The 19,314-nt window shown below is 59.0% G+C and overlaps 1 protein-coding gene across 1 annotated transcript; it reads right to left on the bottom strand.

Annotated features, from left to right (window-relative positions):
* Window positions 1–6,958: 6,958 nt before the first annotated feature.
* LOC138069123 (maestro heat-like repeat-containing protein family member 7) lies at window positions 6,959–12,637 on the bottom strand. The gene is made up of 8 exons (XM_068959735.1): window positions 12,460–12,637; window positions 11,591–11,705; window positions 10,985–11,122; window positions 10,355–10,531; window positions 9,565–9,720; window positions 9,169–9,270; window positions 8,706–8,808; window positions 6,959–8,115 (listed from the first exon to the last, which is right to left on the bottom strand). Exons 1-8 carry the CDS (start codon window positions 12,549–12,551, stop codon window positions 7,949–7,951), a joined length of 1,050 nt encoding a protein of 349 aa, XP_068815836.1. The 5' UTR covers window positions 12,552–12,637; the 3' UTR covers window positions 6,959–7,948.
* Window positions 12,638–19,314: the final 6,677 nt, after the last annotated feature.

The following is a 19,314-nucleotide window of genomic DNA, read 5'->3' as shown; positions in this document are numbered from 1 at the left end:
TCTGCTCACGCTCCCGCCGGGCCCCCTCGCGCCCCACCCCGGCAGGCAGAGGAAGGGCAGGACCGGGCCGTGCTGGGGCAGCTGAGCGTGGCAGGCACCGCTGCAGATGCTCTGCTCCAGCCCCGCTCCAGCAGGGGCACCTACAGCACGTTGCCCCACACCAGCACAGGCAGCTTTGCAGCTTCTCCTGCAGCGGAGACTCCACAGCCTCTCGGGGAACCTGCTCCACTGCTTAAGCGCCCTCGCGGGGAAAAAGCGCTTTCCTGCGCTCAGGGGGAATTGCCTGCTTCGCCATTTTGGGCCACGGCAGCACCCAACTCCGGGGCCGGGGCCGGGGGCGGAGGGGCGGGGCCATGGCAGGGACGGGGCGCCAGCCGGGCCCCCCGCGCCGGCACAGGGAGCGCAGCAGGCTGCTGGGGCGCGGCCGTGGCGCAGACGCCCCCGCCGCACGCCCCTCGCCCACGGGCCCCGCCCGGGCCAGCCCCGGCCCCCGCGCACGCAGCAGGCCGCCGCCGCCGGGCCCTGCGCCACGCTGGCCCCGGCCGCGGCCGCAGGGACAGCCCGCCGGGCGGCCGTTGGGCGGCCTGCGTGTCGCTCACGGCTCACCCCGCCCCTCCCGGGCACCCATTCGCTCGCTGCCTCCCCTCGCTCCCCGATTGGCCGGGCGGGGGGCGGGCTCTCCACCCGCCCGCGGCAGCTGCTGGCGCCAAGCAGAAGCTGCAGCTCGGCTCTGTGGAGAAGAGGCGGCTGCAGAGAGCCGCTCGCTCTGCCCGCAGCCCCGCCGCCTCCGGGCAGCGTTCTCCCGCCCGGCACCTGGCCCCTTCTCTGCACGGCACAGATTATTGGCCTTGCCAGTTCTGCTGGCCCCCGGGGCCGTGGCCGGGCTCCCAAGTGGGCGGAAAACCACACGGACGTCGGGCAAAGAGCTGGTGAGCAGCCTGGACTGCTTCAGGCTGGAGCACGTTATACGGCGTAGAAATTATGCCCTCCACTCCTGCAAGTAGGAGGATGTTGGCCCGTTCAGCTGGCACGGTTGGAGCTGGAAAAGGACGCCTGCCCGTTGTCTAAAAGAAATTGTTGTAAAACCTAAAACCTTTTCCCTGTGTTTTACAAAAGCAAAACAGCTAACCTCGTGTGAACTCAAGGAGCAATTTCTCTGGGAGGACTGTATGAAAACTGAGGGGTTTTTTTTGTTTGTTTTGAGGAGAAAAGCACTCTTTCTTTTCCAAACCCTTGAGTTGGTGTTCTTTGACCTTCATACGTGAGTCGATTTCAGCCTAGGAGGCTCTTTTCCCACCGGTAGGTGTTGATGTTGACAGAGGCACCGCTGTGCTTTCTAGTGTGGCATGCTAGCACCTATTCCAAGAAGTGGAACTCTCTCTGCTTATTGCGTTGTGGCCAAGCAATACATCCGCACAATGGAAGAAGGTTGAGGGCAGAAGCCTGGCTGTGGCTGACCACAGGTGTTGCCAAGAAAGCTGGATGAATCTCAGCACAAAGGGCGCCACAGGCTGGCCTTTGTTTTAAGGCATGCCCTGGACTCCTGCAAGCACCTGAAGGCTGGAAATCCATCCTTCCAGGAGCAGAAACGATGAGCAGTAGAGGGAATGTGCTGCGCAGGTGAGCTGCAGCTGGTGCAGCAAGCATTGCTGGTTTGAAGCGGTGGCTTGCTCCTTTGCCCTTTCCCAGAGAAATGCAATCTGATAATGGATGACATCTGTAAGAACAAAGAACTGCAAAGGTGGAGTTCTTCCCGTGGAGTCCAGCGGACTTTGCACCTACCGTGTCGAGCTCAATGCAATGGGGGAGGAGAAAGATGGAATGGATGAGAGAAAGGACAGCAATGCAAGAGTGACTCTTCTCTCTTAGAATACTTCTAAGTGGGGATTGGATTTGTGGGAAGTCTGAAGTTGGCTAAGTAAGTGACACCCTCCCACCATGGGAAGTGTCAGAGAAGGACATTGTATCTGATTTAGCTTCAGCTTAGTCTCAGGGCCTAAAGTAGATGAAGCCTGCGGGCCTCAAGGCCAAACTGTGAATGAACTTGAGAAACATTGCTGGCAATGTAGCTGCAAAACCATTTATGACCAGCTACTAAGGCTACAAAAGCAGCTAATGAGGATGTAAAATAGGATGCAGGAGACAAGATGGGATGCACGTGGGTTGGGGTTGACCTTGGAGGAGATAAGGGCCTGGGCTGTAGGCCAGGAGCTGTCCGAAGGAGAGAGAGACCAGTCAGAAGGGGAGAGACCAGTGACTCAGTAAAGAAGACTGGAGGAGACTGTCACTGGCAGGAGGGGAAATAAGACTGCAAAGGGTCTGATTAGCCCAGAATGTCTTTGTTCAGGGTCCCTGCGTGGAGGCAGCCAGCTCGAGCTGTTACTTCCTGTACTGTCATTTATTCTTGTAATTCATGTCAAAGGAATAATTAATTCTGCTCCTATATGTGCATGAGACTCTGCTCCTCGGAAACCTAGGGTGGGGCCATGTCTACAAGAGGAAGTCCCCTAGATGAGGGGTTTGTGTCAGTAGCTGCACAAATTCCTTTGCAAACACTGTCAAGGTCCTGGAGAATCACCGATCACAGGACGGCTGAGGTTGGAATGGACCTCTGGAGATCATCTAGTCCAACCCCCCTGCTCAAGCAGGGTCCTCCAGAGCACATTGCCCAGGACCCCACCCAGATGGCTTTTGAGTATCTCCAGGGAAGGAGACTGCACAGCCCCTCTGGGCAACCTGTGCCAGTGCTCCGTCACCCTCCCAGCCCAGAAGTTTTTCCTCCTGTGCACATGGAACTGCCTGTGGTTCAGTTTGTGCCCGTTGCCTCTTGTCCTGTCCCTGGGCTCTACTGAGATCCCCTCTCAGTCTTGTCTTCTCCAGGCTCTACAGGCCGAGCTCTCGCAGCCTTTCTTCACAGGAGACATGCTGCAGTGCCCTCATCATCTTTGTAGCCCTCCGCCGGACTCTCTCCAGTAGGGCCATGTCTCTCTTGTACCCTCTTTCCCGCAGGTCAACCCCCAGCCTGTCCTGGGCCATGGAGTTCTTCCTCCCTAGGTGCAGGACCCTGCACTTGCCTTTGTTGAACTTGAGAAGGTTCCTCTCTGCCCATGAGGTTGTGATTAAACAAGGTTGTGGCTCTTTTTCTGGATGGTGGACGGGTGGGATGGCAGTAGGACAAGGAGTCATGAGGGGAGGAAGGGGAATTCCATTAACTTCTGCACCTGGGTTAGGTTCTTGGGAGGGTTATTATTGTGGGAAGTGAGGACATATGCAGCGTGAGTGCCCAAGCTGTGCACGAATTCAGCCACAGTCAGGGGTGAATCCTCCTTCGGGAGAAAATCAAGATGTAGGCCGAACTGATGAATGACTAGTTGAGGAGGAATATCCTTGTGCTTGTATTCGATGTGTATGTATGTTTTTGGATGTAATCCCTTTGGCTAGTCAGGGCTGCATAACCAGGAAAGTTGCTGGAAAGCAAGTAACCTTTCTAGTGGCTACAGGGGCTACTTTATCTCTCAAGCCATGGAGCTCAATGACAGTCCTTCCGAGATGGGTGTGTTATAAAGGTCCGCAGGCATTCACCATTAAGTCAGAGTCAGACTCTTATACGATCGTTTGTTTCAGCTGGAGCTGGGTGCAGTTACAACACTGGCAAGGTCACATCCTTCGCAATGTTTCTGGAGTTCAAGGACAGTTCAGCCTTGAGGCCTGCAGGCTTCATCTACTTTAGGCACTGATGCTAAGCAAGAGTGAGACTTATGCGAAGCTGAAGCTAAATCGGCTACAATTTCCTTCTCCAACAGTCCTCCCTTGGTTTCTATGAGCACACCTGCTGGATACATATATTGGGGTAGAGTATTTGTGCACATCATAGAGGAGAATGTGAGGCACTTTTTCTCCTTTTTTTTTTTTTTTGGTGAAGTTTACCTTAGATTAAATGATAGGTTTTTTGACCTCTGTTCATGGAGTGTGCGGGATCTTTCAACTTTAAGAGATGTCCCCAGTCGAGGGGAGATCGCAGTGTAGAGGCGCGTTGTTCCTCAGGAGAGTTCAAATGGCTGTCCTGAGTGATGTCTATTTATACTACGTCCATGATTTGTACCATTAGCCAAATCAGGTGTGATCTAGCCACGGTGTGTCATATTGGAAGTCACGTACCTTTCAAATTTCAGGAGGAAGTTTCTCGTTTTCTCCCCAGCGAGGACTTCTCAGCCGGGCTTTCTGCTAGTGACTTTACCACTAGTTGTTTGTATGTGCCAAGGTCATGGTCGATCACTTGGGAAAGTGGAGGGCGAAGGTCCTGCCACCTTCCCCCCCACAACTAGAGTCAAACCCTCCACCTCACAAAGTGGCCGTACAGGAGCCTCTTGCCTCGTGGTATAAATAGACCTCAGTGTCTACTGATCAGCATATATTAATTCAGTATATAACAGCAGGGCTTGTGTCTTTCGCAATAACTACCACACACACAGAGGTGTAGGAGGATTATGAGCAGTAAAGAGAACAATGTTGATGCTAGCAATATCACTACCAGGTGAAGGTTAAAAATTCCTGTTGCTGTTAGTGACCTTTCAAAAAGAGTTCCTCACTAATGATGTTCTTTTGATTTTTCTTTTGTACTGGTTTAGTGTAGAATTGGACTGCAGCTGCTGTTGAGATGTAATAGGAGCTGAGTAATTCCAGTTGCATCCCAGGATCCCAGTAAAGTTACAGATAGAAATCTTTGGGTGATTGCTTGCAGCTACAACAATAGTATTTTTGATTATAAAATGACAAAGGGTTCTCATACAAACACATCAGACAAGGCAATCGAGTTAAATTACAAATTAATGTTTCGGAAAACCAAATAGAGAGAAGCAAAAGCTTTAATCATTATGCCACAAATCACAAGTCACTTGAAAAGGCGCCAAGGTGTTGCTGGGTTGTTAAGAAAGCCTTACTGCACGGATTTGGTTTGGAGACTCAAGAACTGAGATGCAGCTGTGCTTTTGCAGCCGGGCACTAATTCGTGAAGCACAAAGTATAGGCATTCCTCTTTTTCGATTGTAATCCCGTTCCCAATAGTGCGTTATGACAAACAAGAAGTTATGTTACCATTTTTAGTTATTGAAGGCAGAACACTGAAGGAGATAAGCCCGCCTTAACTAGGATAATCCTTCTGTTAAGCAAACATGAAGATGGTACTGCTCTTTTGGAAGTTTGTCTGCAGCTCTTGAAAAAGCAGGTATCTCCCTAAGAGACAGCATCTCGAAGATGTACACAATATGCTAAACATTTCTCTCTCCTCAGAGTTTCTGGATTCCCCTGTCTCTAGTCATTGTGAATACTGTCCACCCTCCCAAGCTGATCCGCTTGCCTGGGGGCTCCTTACTCCTGGGGGCCTTCTTGGACAAAGGGGACATTCTCTCTGCATACGTCCTACATTGCCACAGAAATAACATTCCGGTCCCTCACTGTCTGCCCATCTTCTCCTGTCCCCTTCTCGTCCTTGCCCTTGGCATTGCCCTAGCCTTCCTTGGCCTCCTCTGTCTCTTCCTCTACCCCTTCCTCTAATTTGCAAGTTCCGTGCTGAAGCTGCTGCTAAGAGATTAGCCTCTTCTTGGTTTTCCTTTTTCCGTTCCTTTGCTTGCTTCCCTTGCTGTTTCTCCTCTCTCCCGTCATAGACCAATACTGCCACGCTTAAAATCCTTTGTGAAGTTTCTCCTTGCCACCCTGGCATGTGCTCCTTCAACTCTTTTGGGCTATCCGGAGCGGCCTGATGGACAAAGACACTAATGGCTAGTGCATCATTCCAATTCTGGAAAGTCCTTCCCCCATAGTTCAACAAGGCTTGCCCTAGTCGTCCCCCAAAATCCCTGGCCTCTTTGTCCAAGCTCTGTCTACGCTCCTGCACTCTAGTCCAATCCACTCCTAGTTTGCTACATGCTCTAATAGCTTCTACCGAGTTCCGGAGTCCTGTCTGGCAAGCGACTCTGTCCCCTGCGTTATTGTAATCCCAATTTGGATCGTTTGCTGGCTAACGATTTGTGTTTCCCCCAGTCTGTTGTACAAACTTTGCCTCTTTATTAACTATTTTATCATCTCGCTCGTTTGGTCAGAACAACTCTCTCAAGAGTATTTGGGTATCCCGCCAGTTTGGTCAGAACAACTCTCTCAAGAGTACTTGGGTATCCCGCCAGTTTGGATTCTACCCAGTGCATATATATTAGAAAACAGCTGAGCGCTCCTTTCCGCATCCTCCCTCAACCTGGGCATTTTGCTTGCCCACAATGCTCAATCACTCGGACTCCAGGGTTGGCTAGTAAATACATGCAGTACCACGTGAGGGGGGGTTAGCTCCCCCCCCCGCCCCCACTGCACTCGGTTGTAATGCTGCTGCATTAGGTAAAACATTAGCAACCATAGGATGGAGTCCTGCCACGGGAGGAGGGGAAGTCTGAGTAAGAGGAGGAGAGGGACAGATAGACAGATCTTCAGGAGGCGCCACCGGAGGAGTGTAAGGCGGAGCAGTAGCTCCTGGGGCGTTATTTGGGACACCTATATCTGCTGCAGCAAGAGTAGTTTTACAGAGGGTGCCGTTTGTCCTCCTTGGATCTCGCCGGTCCCACATCCAATTATCCCACACATACCAATAATCCATTCAGTGAGGCTTTTCATCTTCCAACAGAAGCTGCAGCAGAGCTCATTTCTTAGAATCGAAGGATCCTTCCTTGGGTTAACCCCCACATTAATTGTAAGATGGACAATCATCCTGACATAAAGGGACAGCTAACTAGCTAGGGATCGATTTGACTGTAACGGCTTTTTTCTCCTTTTTGTTCCTTTTCCTTTTCTAAATTTGGATGTTTGGAGCCAAGAGGGTCCAATGGTGGTTGGCTACACTCCCATCTGGGGTGCCAAAGTGCTGTGGAAACACTTTGATCCTAGGTTTCCAAGAAGCAGAGCCTCACGCACATCTAGCAGCAAAATTTTATTTCTTTAAATGATGGTGCAGCATAGTAACTGCTGGAGCTGGGTGCCTCCAGGGAGGGACCTTGAACAAAGGAATTCTGGCCTAATTAGACCCTTTACAGTTTTATTTCCCACCTGCCAGGGAAGGTCTCCCCCAATCTTCTTTACTGAGTCTTCTTTACTCTCCTTCTGGTTGGTGTCTCTCTCCTTCTGGTTGGTCTTGGCCTTCAGCCCACACTGGTTGCCATGTCCTTGTTTCCCACAGTCCCTTATCTCCTCCGAGGTCAACCCCAACCCACGTGCATCCCATCTTGTCCCCTGCAGTCTACTTTTTAGCCCCATGAGCTAGCTGTGTGTCTTTATTAGCTGCTTTTAATGGGTTTGGCCGTTACATGCTCAGCAATGATTCTGGAGTTCATGGACGGTTCGGCCTTGAGGCCTGCATGCGCAGGGTAGGCAGTGGCGATAGAAACAGAGCTGCATGTCATACCCCAGCTCTGCCCTTCCACCTGAGATGCAAGCCCTGAAGACAGCAGGGGCCTGCTCTTGCCCTGGGGTGACTGGAGAGGGCAGGGGAGGCCAAAGCTTTTCTCCCCCTTTCCCTTGGCTATTGTGGGCCAGCAGAGCAGTTGACGCTTTGCAGCAAAACCAAAGTGTGTCAGGCCGCTCTACGCTGGCCTGGCATATTGGAACGAGTGGACACCCCGTCCCCCCCAGGACAAGCCAGATTCATGCAGGCAGCAAGTTTTGCCCCTTGCCTTTGGCTCCCTAAAAAAAGAACACTCACTCCGGCTGAGGAAACGGGGCTGTATCTTTGCGGGAAGCCCAACAAAGCCATGAAGCGGTAGCACAACAGGGGCTGTGCTTGAGGAGTCGAGCTGTCCTGGGGCTGCGGGAGATGCCAGCAATGAGCCAGACCTTCCAGCACACTTGCGTGTGTCCGTGGTGTGCAGCACCATGACATTGGCACAGCTGCGTCAGCTCTGCTCAAACAGAGTCACGTCCTGGCGGGAGGGTGCCACCTCGCCCATGCTCTCGGGAGCCAGGGACACAGTGCTCCGAGGTGGAATCTTGATGTTCTCCTTGGCACCCTCAGGTTCATGATGGTCTGTGACACCAGGCAACGGACTAAAGGTTCCGCATCATTTTCCAGGGGCTGGAGGGCTGCGAGAGAAAGGCACCGAGCTGAGAACAGACTCCCACCTTTGCAGAGATCCCAGGAATCCCCCCCCAGGCAGGGCCAGCCCCACTCAGCTCTTCCCATGCGGAGGAGGCAGCAGGTAGGACAAATGGATCAGCTGGCACTTGCAGGTCGGCCAAGCCCCAGATGCGCCCCAAATACCCCCTGCTCTCCCCCACGTAGGGACACAGAGCCTTCCTCACCTGGGGCAGGCCAGTGAACTGCAGCTCACTTCCCAGCCTCCTCCCTCCTCCCTGCCAGGGCTGCCTGACACAGCGCTGCTCTCACTCACCAGTGCACAGCTCCTGCACCTTCTCCTTCCTCCGCTTCTTCACTTGCTGCCCGATGAGCCCTAGGCAAACACCTCCGCTCACCCCTCATACTCCCCAGCAAGCCCCCAGCAGCACAGCTCCCATCTGGCCTTGCCAGCTTGGCCATGCAGCCTGCTCCCCTTGGGCAAGGCTGGCCCCAGCCCCGTCCCCACGGTGCAGGACCCAGGGACGGTGGGAGGGACTGAAGACCCTCCTGTGTGCCCGTCTGGGTGGGCAGGCATGGCCCTGGGCTTGTGGCTCACCAATGAACCTCACAGCTGCCTCCCGCAAGGATGCGTCCGGGTTCTCCAGGTATGGCAGGCTCTGGCGCAGGTGTTGCTCCGCTCTGCTCCTGTCCCTCAGCAGCTGCAGACAGCACAAGGACAGGGGGTTGGCACCGAGCCTCCCCAGAAGGCCAGGCCTGTCCCTCCTCCCAGCTCCGGCCTCCTCTTCCTTCCTGTTCCCGCCTCCCAGCTAGAAGCTGGCTGGTAGCCAGGTTCAGAGGGAGCAGAGGGCAGAGCGGGGCCTGCGGGTGCTGAGATCCCCGCCATGCTTCTGCCAAGGCCCAGCCAGGCCAGGGGCCCCTTCAGCACCCCAGCGGGCACTTACAGTAGAGGGCTCTGGGCTGCAGCAGTGCGTGAGGGGCACAGCTGTGCACCCTGCCCACTGGCCATGGCGGCAGGCCTCATCCCGCCGCGGCCCCGGGGCCTTTGGCCACGTCCTTACCACGCACTCCCCGATCTTCCATGTCTCCGCTCTTCTGGCCAGCTGCTTGAGCTCCTCCCACTTGAGGAACTGTGCAGCGCTCACCAGGGCTTCCTGAGAGGCCTGCAGAGCAACAGAGACCAGGAGATGCCACCGCAGCCACGGCAGGACACCCTGGGTCCCCCTCGTCTTGGCAAGGCTCCCAGCCTTTCCCAGCCCCAAATGGCACGACGCAGCGTGCCACTAGGTCTGGCCCTCCCTGAAGGCAGAGGCAGCTCTGCCTTGTCCTTCGGCACACAGGAAGCTGCACCTCATGCTGCCATGCGTTCCAAGGCACACTTGGCAGCAGCCCTTGCCTTGCTGCTCACCTCCACCCACGGCATGTCAGCATTGCTTCCCCAAAACACTGCTCCCTACCTGGGCCACTCTCTGCACCTTGTCACTCATGTGGAGGAAGAGCGGCACCAGGCTCCTCTGTGCATGCTGCTTCAGGTTCCGTTTGTTCTTCCCCACCACAATCTCCAGCAGGTCTTTGAAGAGGAGCATGGAGAGCTCTCGCACTCTGCTGTCTTCCTGCAGGCAGGGAGGAGAGGAGGGGAGGCCTCAGCAACGACTCCAGGAACGGGGCCCGACAAGAGCGTTTGCCGTTGCAAGGCCTCGTCCTCTCCGGGCACAACTGTCCCCCAGCCCGGCCAGAGGTCGGAGCTGAGGACAAGCCTCTGCTGAGGCAGCCTGGACAATGAGGGTTGTCGGCAGCAGCACGACAAGCCTCCCTGGGCTCTGTCTCCCTCTCCCTCTGGAGGGAGCTTCTTGGATTTCCCGAGGCCTCCATCAGGGCCCCCGCACACAACAAGAGGACAGAAAGGGACAGCCCCGCGGCACGGCCTCTCCCTCGCTCTCTAGCCTGCTCCTACCTCTCTGCTCATCGCTGCCCCAGGCCACGGCAAGCGCCGCACGCAGCCAAGCACGAGACGCAGCAGCCGAGAGCAGACAGGGGGCTGGTTTGCTCTACTCCCACAGCCCCGGACACCAAGGCCAGCACAGGGCATGGGCTGAGAACCACAGGGCAAAAGGTTTCCTGACATACAGCAGGGCCTGTGCGGGGACGTGCCAACAGGCACGTATGCAGAGGGGCACACAGCACCCAGACCACGCATACGGACCCCCGGACACACCAGCAGAGCCCCGGCTCTCCCATCAGCCTTACGTCATCAAAGCGAGGCAGAAGCTTCTCGGCCAGCTGCAGAACAATCGGGTTGGAGCCCTTCTGTTCCAGGTAGCTGAGGATGTTTCTCAGCAGCATCAGGCTTCCCACACGCACTTCCCTGCAAGCATCCTGCAGCCACTCCATGCTGTCTGGGAGCAGGCTCTGCATTCTCCTTTTCTGTGGGAAACGCACAACTTTCTTTGTGGGAAGCAAGGCCAGACCCGACCCCCCCCGCCCGCCCAAAAGTGCTCTGCCTGCTCTTTTCCCATCAGGGCTCAGTGGCCAGGGCCAGGGCTCTGCACACACGCAGGCCTTGGGCACAGAGGCTGCAGTGCAGGGCACAGATCTCCAAGGGGGCCCTCAGCATGCACTGGCCTCTGTAGGGAGCAAAGCTGCTGCCTCAAGGCCCAGGAGCACCTGGCTGCCTTAGCCCGGCCCTGTGCTCCAGCTCATTGTCCCTCTCCCAGATCTTCCCGCTGGGCACTGGTGAGACTTGGGAGACTTGGGAGACTTGGGAGCAGCTACCACACCTCCGGATTGCCAGCCAAGTCCAAGCCACTCTCTGACCCAGTGTCTCCTGTCAAGCCCCAGGCTGCCAGCATGGCTTCACCTGCCTGCCCCCCTCCTCACCATCTTGGGTCTATTCAACAGGGCCACGAGGCCTCTGAACGCCAGTCTGCGCATCTCCAGGCTCTCACTCTGCGCATAACCCTGGACGAGTGGCAGGACCTCCTCATCCATGTCGGCAAGGTCAGGGCATTCCAGCAGCTGAAATGGACACAGCACTGAAAGACTGGCACAGCCGGCAGCACTGCCTGCAGCGTGCAGCTCTCCATCCCACCCACCATCCAGGGCAAGGGCACCAGGCCCTCACAAAGCTCAGCCCAAACACAGCAGGCATTGTGCAGACACCCCTGGGCCCTGCTCCCAGCCCCGCGCCTCACGGCACACTGCACACACTGCTCGCCTCCTCCTCCCGTCCCCTGAACCCTCCGCAGCCTCTCGTTCTCATCCCTTGGAGGAGCAATTGAACACAGACAGCTGCCACAAAGCAGGCACGAAATACAAGTGCTTACGAGTGGTCGCCCAGCAGAAACAAGCCAAGGCCGGGGCTACTAACAGGAGCGTATGCATTGCCCCAGCTCCATTCACCAGCATCACCCCACATGCATGTGCACAAGCGAGCACAGCATTTAGAGGCCCCTCCAGAGAGGCACTGCTTGCCATGAGGCCCACCTCGACAAAGAAAGCCATGACGGGCAGCTGATGAAACTGGTCCTCCCTCCTCAGCAGCCTTGCCAGCTGGCGGAAGATCCAGCGACGCAGGTGACTGGCAGCCCCCCTCATTGCTCTGTCAGAGGCAAGAAGGCAGTGTTGGGCCTCAGCCGAGCAGGCAAACCTCCTCTGGCATCGCTCTGCTTGGCACGCAGCTCCTGCAGCCAGCGGCATTTGCTCATGGAGCATTGCTCTTGCCCTACCACACCTTGCCATTAGAAAGTCAGCGTCAGGCATCATTACGTTCCTTTTGGTGGGAGACCGGAGAAACAGCCTTCCTGCCCAGGCGGCATGGCCTGCCCACACATCCCCTCTCCTGCCCGCTTTGGATTCCTGTGCCCCTGGGCCCTCCCCAGGTTCTCCTGCGCACGACCCTCTCCCACAGCTCCTAACACCACCTGCTCCCCCAGCAGCTCTCCAAGCTGGGCAGCATGGCAGCTCCCAGGGCCCTTCTGCTGGGCGAGCCCTTGCCACAAGGGCTGAGGCTGCAGCCCCTTTCTTGGAGAAGTGGCGTTCCCCCTCCCCCACCAAGAAGCACATGGGGAGGCACACCCCACAGCCAGGGAAGAGGTGCTGGGCCAGAGCAGGCCGGAAAGGGCTCTACCTGGCCAGCACCACCACTCCCTTCTGGGAGGTGTCCGCATGCAGAAATAGGTCCCAGCCGCCCTTCCTCTCAACAGCCACGGCTACGGTCTCATAGTGGGCGCAGCGCAGCAGACTTTTCATGGCCTGCACGGCGCACCTGCATGCAGAGCAAAGCCCAGGTCACACTGGCAGCCTGGCCCTGCCTCCAGGTGCAGCGCAGAGACAGGGCGAGCGGGATCGAGCACCTGACGTGGCTGGTGGGACGGGACTCATCCCGTTGACATTCCCTCAAGAAGATATTTGCTTCCTGGTGGCTGAACTCTGCTGTGAAGACCATCTGCAAGAGCAGCGCCAGGAAGAGCTGGGGGAAAAACGCCTTCACCGCCTCTGGGCAGACGGGCTCCCGGATGATCTCACACAGTGCCCTCGTTGCCTGCAGAAAACACCCAGACACACCTCTCACTCCCGAGCAGTCCCCGGCATGCTTCCACAGCCCTCCAGGTGGGAGGCTCAAGCACAGCCTTGGAGCATGGGAAATGCAGCTGGAGGCCTCAGCCTGGCTGCCTGACCAGGGCCAGCGCCCGCAGGCTCTTGGGCCTCAGCTCCTGGTTGTACACAGTGAGCCTTCCTGCCTCAGCATGACCATCACCTCGGCAGGCTTCGTGTAGCGTGCACGCTCGGCCAGGCTCCCTGTCCCAGGCCGTGCTGCCTGCCCAGGTTTTGCAGGAGCCCTACTCCTGCCCCTCACCTTGCCCCCAACCCGACCCTGGCTTTCCAGCCTGCTGAGCGAGGTCGGCGGATGCAGGGACAGGGTCGGATGGAGATTTCCTGGGCATGGCCAGCCTGGCTGTTGGTGTGCAGAGAGGCCAGGCAGCACTTGGCAGCCCTGTGCGCTGGCACAGTCGGAGGCCTGGCGCTGGCCATGTTGTAGCCATGGGCCCAGGAGAGGTCCCTGCTTGGGGGCACACAAGCAGTGGAGAGGGGGAGGGGACCCAGAGAGGCAGGCACCAGCCTGGGGGCACGGGAGGTCTCGTCCCCTAACTCACGGCCAGCGGAAGGATGCAGTTGTTGTCCCTGTCGGAGCTGGACTGCTTGCGCAGTGGCCGCTCCTCCAGCAAGCTCAGCAGCTCCCGCAGCATGTCCGGCGCAAGCATCGGCTTATCCATCAGCACCTTCCACATGCTCACGGCAGTGCTGCAGGCCCAGAGCGCTCTGTCAGTGGCACTTCCTTGGCCGCAGCACCGTAGCCTGGGCCAGCCCTGGAGGTCCCCAGCTGTGTGCCAGCCCTGCCCCTGCCCACCCCCTCCTCCCTGGCAGCCCCAAGAGGGTCCTGCCCAGGCAGGCAGCACATGACCAAGCTGAAGCCCCTTGCGCGGCAGGGAGCGTGCAGAGCCGCTGCGCTCTGCGGCTCAAGGCAGGGACACTTGCTCAGCTCTGGCTCCTCAAGGCCTGCTTGAGGCACCAGGGCTGGGAAACGGTGGGCGAGACACAGGGCCCTGCCCCTCAGCCGTGTGCTGGCCATCTGCTTGCCTCTGGCCCTCTTTGGGCCCTTCTCCCCATGGCCAATGAGCCACTGGAGCCCGTCCAGGCTGACGGGCCCCATACCTGTTGCACAGTGGCGAGCAGTACAGCAGGCTCACGGTCACCTCGCTGGGCTCCAAGCAGGCCAGCTGGCAAAGGGTCTTGTTTAGGGTGACCCGGGCCGACAGCTCCCTCACATACTTGACGTTCCTGTAGAGGCACCTTATGATGCGTGGCACCTGGAAGACACAAGGCGGATGGTGAGGCTGCTCCCAGAGAGCAGCCAATACCCCAGCTCCCACTCACTTCTCCTTCCCTCTCCACCACTCCCACCGCTCCTTGCTGCCTTCCAAGGGGCTCCGCTGCCCAAGAACACTGGCTCTCGGCGGGGAAACAGCGCCCCAGAGGGTCGAGCCCCACGCACGCCAGCCCCAGGCTCCTTACATCTTCCAGCACAGAGAAAGCGTCCAGCAGGAACATGGTCAGCATGTGGGAAGCCACCTCCGTATTGTAGGTGCTGCAGTTCCTCATGCCCTCGATGGCTGTGACAATGACGTCTGTCCTTTCGGAAGGCTGCAGGTTTTTCACAAACAGCTGGGGCAGAAAGGACCCAGGAGAGAAGAAATGTCACGCTGCGGGCCGCACTACTGCTGCTTAGCTAAGCAGTGGATGTGGCTCTGGAGAGAGGTGCGGGGCAGTGCTGGCACCGTGGCCCAGGAGAGCCAGGAGCACGCGCTGTGCTGGGTAGCAGCAGCATGGGGCATGTGGCCAGAGGGCCACCAGGGCAAGGCAGGATGCTCGGGAGCAGGCTCACAGTGCACTGGCTCTGCAGGCAACCCTAGCTTGCCGGTGGCCAGCAGGCTGCAGCTGCTGCTGGGACTCTTGGAGCCAAGCCTCTGGCTAGTCCCCGCTCAGGGACAGCGGGAGACACAGCAGTGAGAGCAGGGCTGCTACCAGGCAGCAACCAGTACTCTAGGTGCCACTCAGAGCTGCTTCCTTCTCCACCACCACCTCTGCATCAACCCCAAGGCCCCCTCAGCCCCACTCGTTAGGCATCCCTTTGCTCATCCACGTCTCCTCAGGACCCCATGCCCAACAGTCCCAGCAAGGGAAGTGCTCCTCACCCTCATGATCACGCTCATGTTGCTCGTCCACGAAAGGCAGAGCTCATTGTCGGCTTCCCTCTCCTTCTGGGGCTCCACATACTCTGGATCATCCTGCAGCATCGCCCGGCCTGAACAGCAGCAGAAAGACACAGCGGTCAGCAGGAGTCATGCAGAGCTGCAGCTGGCAGACTCATGGCGTCAGAGAGAAACCAGCCTGGCAGAGACAAAGGGCATGCCAGGAATGGATGGGGAGCAGGATTCCCAGGGAGGGTCGGGGCCTATTCCAGGGCAGAGAAGGGCAACTGCTTCAAAGGGTACCAAAAGCCTCACGGGCTTTCCGGTGCGAAGCCCGACACAAGCCGTAGCCTCTGAGCAGGGGCTGCTGAGCGTTTTCCAGGCCAGTGGTATCCAGGACAGGTACTAACAGCCTGCTCCCCTGCTCCTACATCAGCCGCGCCTCCTGCTCCTTTGCCTCACTGAGCAGAGGGGCCGAGGCAGTGCGATGCCTTCCCCGGCCTTGCCAGCGTGGCCGCGTGCAGAAGCACACAGCCCAGCACAGCTTCTCTTACGTTTTCGCTGCACGACGAATCTGAAGAGGCAATGAAGAGCATCCAAGGCCCCGCCCTTGGTCTCCGCGTCCTCGTAAGCACAGCAAAGGATGAGACAGCCCACCAGCTGTCCCAGCATCGGCACGGGGATCTTCCCATAGCAGGCAGGGCTCTCATCCACTCCTCCAAAGGGGTGCCACACCTGGGCAAGGCGGGTGGGACAGGTAGAAGGGCTGACGGGAGGCAGTCGCCACCAAAGCCCTGAAGCCAAGACTCTGCCCAGGCATGGATCCCAGCGGAGCCAAAGCTCTCGAGGGCCCTGCAGGCCTTGCCTCCCAAAGCAGCAGCCCAGCAAAGGCAGCACTGCCAGGCTGCGGCTCACATCATGCTCCGCGCGCACTGCTCCCCTGCACAGGGCTGGGGGCACAGCTGGCTCCTGCGACAAAGGGACTGCAGAGAAAAGCCCATGGAGAGAGGGCCAAAGAGCTTTGCTTCAGGGCAGAGCCTTGCTCAGTGCCTTAACCTGTGCCCACGCTTCCCTCCGAGGGACCCCCTGAGCTGCACTGTGCTCTGGGCTGCTGCAAAGGGCCAAAGCGGGGGCTGCACGGTGCTTGGCTCCTTACCTCCAGCGAGGAATAGTTGGCCAGCAACTTGCTCAGCCTCCCAATCCTCCCCACGGCCCTCTCACGCACAGCTGCTCTCTCCGTCTTGGTGAAGGGCAGCAGCATCTGCAAGGAGAAAGGCTACTGCTCTGCCCGGGGAGCTGACGCCCACTCCAGCAGGAGCAGCTCTGCTAAGCGCCTGCCTGCAGTCCTACAGTGCACCAAGGCTTCCTCGGAGCTAGAGCCAAGCCTGGAATGGCCTTCCTGCCCCTACAGGCCCCAGCCTGCAAGGCCCACCTTGCCCTCAGGCAGCCAGCCACACCTAAGCCCCCTCCCAGCCTCTGCTCCTGGCCATGCACATGGCCCCGGGTGCCCTCTTCAGGATGGCAGGCCTTTCAGGCCACACCTTCCCTAGGGGTCTGCAGTGGGCAGCCTGGCCTCCGGCCTCCTGGCATGGCAGAAGAACCAAGCTTCTGGGCTCGGCTCCCCTTGCAGCACGGGCAGCTCCCAGTGGGTCTCTGCCCCATTCTGATCTGGCAAGGAAAGCACAAGGCACGCGGAGGCGGGGGGACAGCAGCACCAGCTGCCATCAGTGCAGTGCCTAGAGAAGAAGGGTGACATTCCTCCCACTGCTTTGGTGCAAGGAGAGCTTTGGGGGCAGAGGTGGCCCAGGAGTGCTCATGGGGGCAAGGTGTTCCCAAGAGCCTGGAGGATGTTTGGGGTGGGAAGGGACTTGGGCTGTAGCCAGGGGACACTGGGCTCACAGAAGAGCCCAGTGGGGAACCTCCGCTCACCCAAGCGAGAAACGCCCCCTGCCTGCAGCGTGCTGCCTGTACATGGCACTCGGGGGGGGAATGTCCACTCGAGGGTGTCACTTCCCTCTGGGCTGAGGAACAGGCCCAATGCAGCCCACTCTTTGCAAATGCCACACCTGCAAGATCTTCTGCAGCTCCAGGAGGCTGGAAGTGGCCGACTTGAGCACCAGCACCTCCAACATGTTGTCCATGGCATCGAGGGTCTGCAAGGAGGACAGGGGGTTGTGGCATTCCTTCCCCACTGCCTCTGACCCACAGCAGACTCAGTTGAACCCCTGCTGCCCAGCGAGGACACCCGCTGCCCTGCACGGGCCAACGAGAGGCCTCAGGGCAGGAGACCTGCTGTGCACGGACCAGCCCCTGGGCACTGCCCATGGCCCAGCCCACGGGAAGGGCATGAAGGCAGGAGGGTGGGAAAACAAAGCTGAGATCCTGCCCAGCCTTGGAGCTGGCAGTCACCTCTCAGCACAGCGGAGCCAGGGGCAAGCCCAGAGGGGCTGGCGGGCTCCCTGTAGCTCACCCAGCACCTACCTTGGAGTAGAGGGACATGTCCACGGTCTCCATGTCTTCTCTTGGAGGAAGCAAGAAGACACTCTTGAAGCAGGCATGGAGAAGGCTGCTCTTTTTGCCCTCCAGAACCGGCTCCACTGCACTGCAAAGAGAGAGCGAGAGAGAGAGAGAGATGCCTGTTGGACACTGGTGCTGGGAGCAGTGCCTGGATGCCCTGGGGAGGTGGCTGTGGGCCGCTGGGGCAGGAGTCCCCCGGCTGCTACAGAGAGCACGTGAGGGAGCCCTGCAGGGAGGCACCTCCTCCCTCCATGAACTGGCCCAGGGCCAGAGGAGAGCCCAGGCAGCTAGGCCTCCCCCCTTCTCTACCACCTGCCTCCCCTTCTGCACTACAAGCCAAGGGGCCCTGGGGAGCTGCAGCAGGCAACCCTCTGCCCTCCCATCTGCCCTACTGACAAGCCTACTGACAAGCAAGGGGAGAGCAGAAGCGCAGCAGACAGCACCGCCAGCCTCCTCCCACCATGGTGCACACCTCCCAGCCAGGCATGGTGCCATCAGGCACATGCTGTGCACAGGTCCTGGCCAAACCAGGGGCTCTGCTAGCTACCTCATTGCCGTGATAGCAAGCATGGCTTGCTGGCGCACCGCTGTGCCCAGGCGCTCCAAGGGCTCCTCTTCCAGCAGCACCTGCACAGCACAACCGGCAGTCAGCGCGGCAACTGCCATCACCCAGCACCAGCAGACCCAGGGCCCAGCTGGCCTTGCCCCTGTCCTCACACCTGCTGCCTCTCCCCTCACCTCGATATGCTCGGCCAGCTCGTGTCGGCAGCAGAACACCTCCAGGCCCCAGGACAAGGTCTTGGCGCTGCTGCCTCCACAGAGGGTGCCGATGGACGCTAGAAACTTCAGCTTCTGCGCCTCTTGCTGACAGACGGGGAAGAGAGACAGAGTGAGCGCGAGAGGGGACAGGAAAGGCCAGCAGGACCAGAGCAGCCAGGGGGCTGCAGTGCTGGGCGGGACCCCGGACGGCAGCAGCTCTGCACAGCCAGCACCTCCCCAGCAGCCTGCCAGCAGACATGGGCGGACCCGCAGGGAGACCCAGGCACAGCCCCCATGGAAACGGCTGCACTTACCTGTTCTCGGCCACCCACAAAGGCCTGGATGAAGTCCAAGGCTTCCTCATCCTCTCTGGACAGCTCGGACCAGCTGCTGATGGAAAACCTTGCACCTGAGAAAGGAAGAGAGCCAGGAGCACTGCAGAGATGGAGGGCAGGCAGCAGAGAGCCGCGCAGTGAGCTCTGCCCGCCGGCCAGCCATGGGCCTGCTCCCGGGCACACAGTCTCCCCCACGCTGCTCAAGGCTGCACGGTGCCCAGCACATGGGCTGCCCTGCTGCAGCCAGCCAGGCAGGGCAAACCTCAACTGCACCAGGCTGGGGAACGTGCTGCCAGACGGGCAGCATCTCTCCTCCTGCCACGGAGCTGCCGCTCGCTGCCCGTCCCAGGCAGCAGGAGCTGCGTCCATCTGCGCTCTCCCTCCTGGGCGCGTGCTGCGCTGGGGCCAGCTCCCAAGCCCCGAGCGGGCCCTGGCATCCGGGCACCGCTGTGCCACCACCCCGGGCACCCCGACACCACGTGCTGGGGAGATGGGAGCCCGGCGCAGAGCAGGGTGCGCTCCCCGGCCCTCACCCCAGCCCGGCCCAGCCCCACGGGGCCGCTCACTCACCTCTCCGCCACGCCTGGGACTCGAACCCCTCCAAGGGCCTCGAGGCAGAGCTGCTCTCCTCGGCAACCCTGTCCTGCTCCTGGGATGCCCGGCGCGGGCAGCCGTACTCCTGCTCCCAGGCCACCCGCGGGCGGCTGGGGGGTCTCTCCGCCATCCTGCGGCACGGAGCAGAGGCAGGAGGGGGACACTTGTTTAATGCAGAGCTGGGGAGGGTCCCCACGGGGGTGGGGGCAGCGCAGTCAAAGGTCCCCGCGCTCGCCCCGGCCCTGGAGCCAGC

This window comes from Struthio camelus, chromosome 13 (assembly GCF_040807025.1).
Source record: "Struthio camelus isolate bStrCam1 chromosome 13, bStrCam1.hap1, whole genome shotgun sequence".
NCBI lineage: Eukaryota > Metazoa > Chordata > Aves > Struthioniformes > Struthionidae > Struthio > Struthio camelus.
The sequence above is the reverse complement of the archived record's forward strand: the minus strand, read 5'-3'. Positions and strand labels throughout refer to the sequence as shown.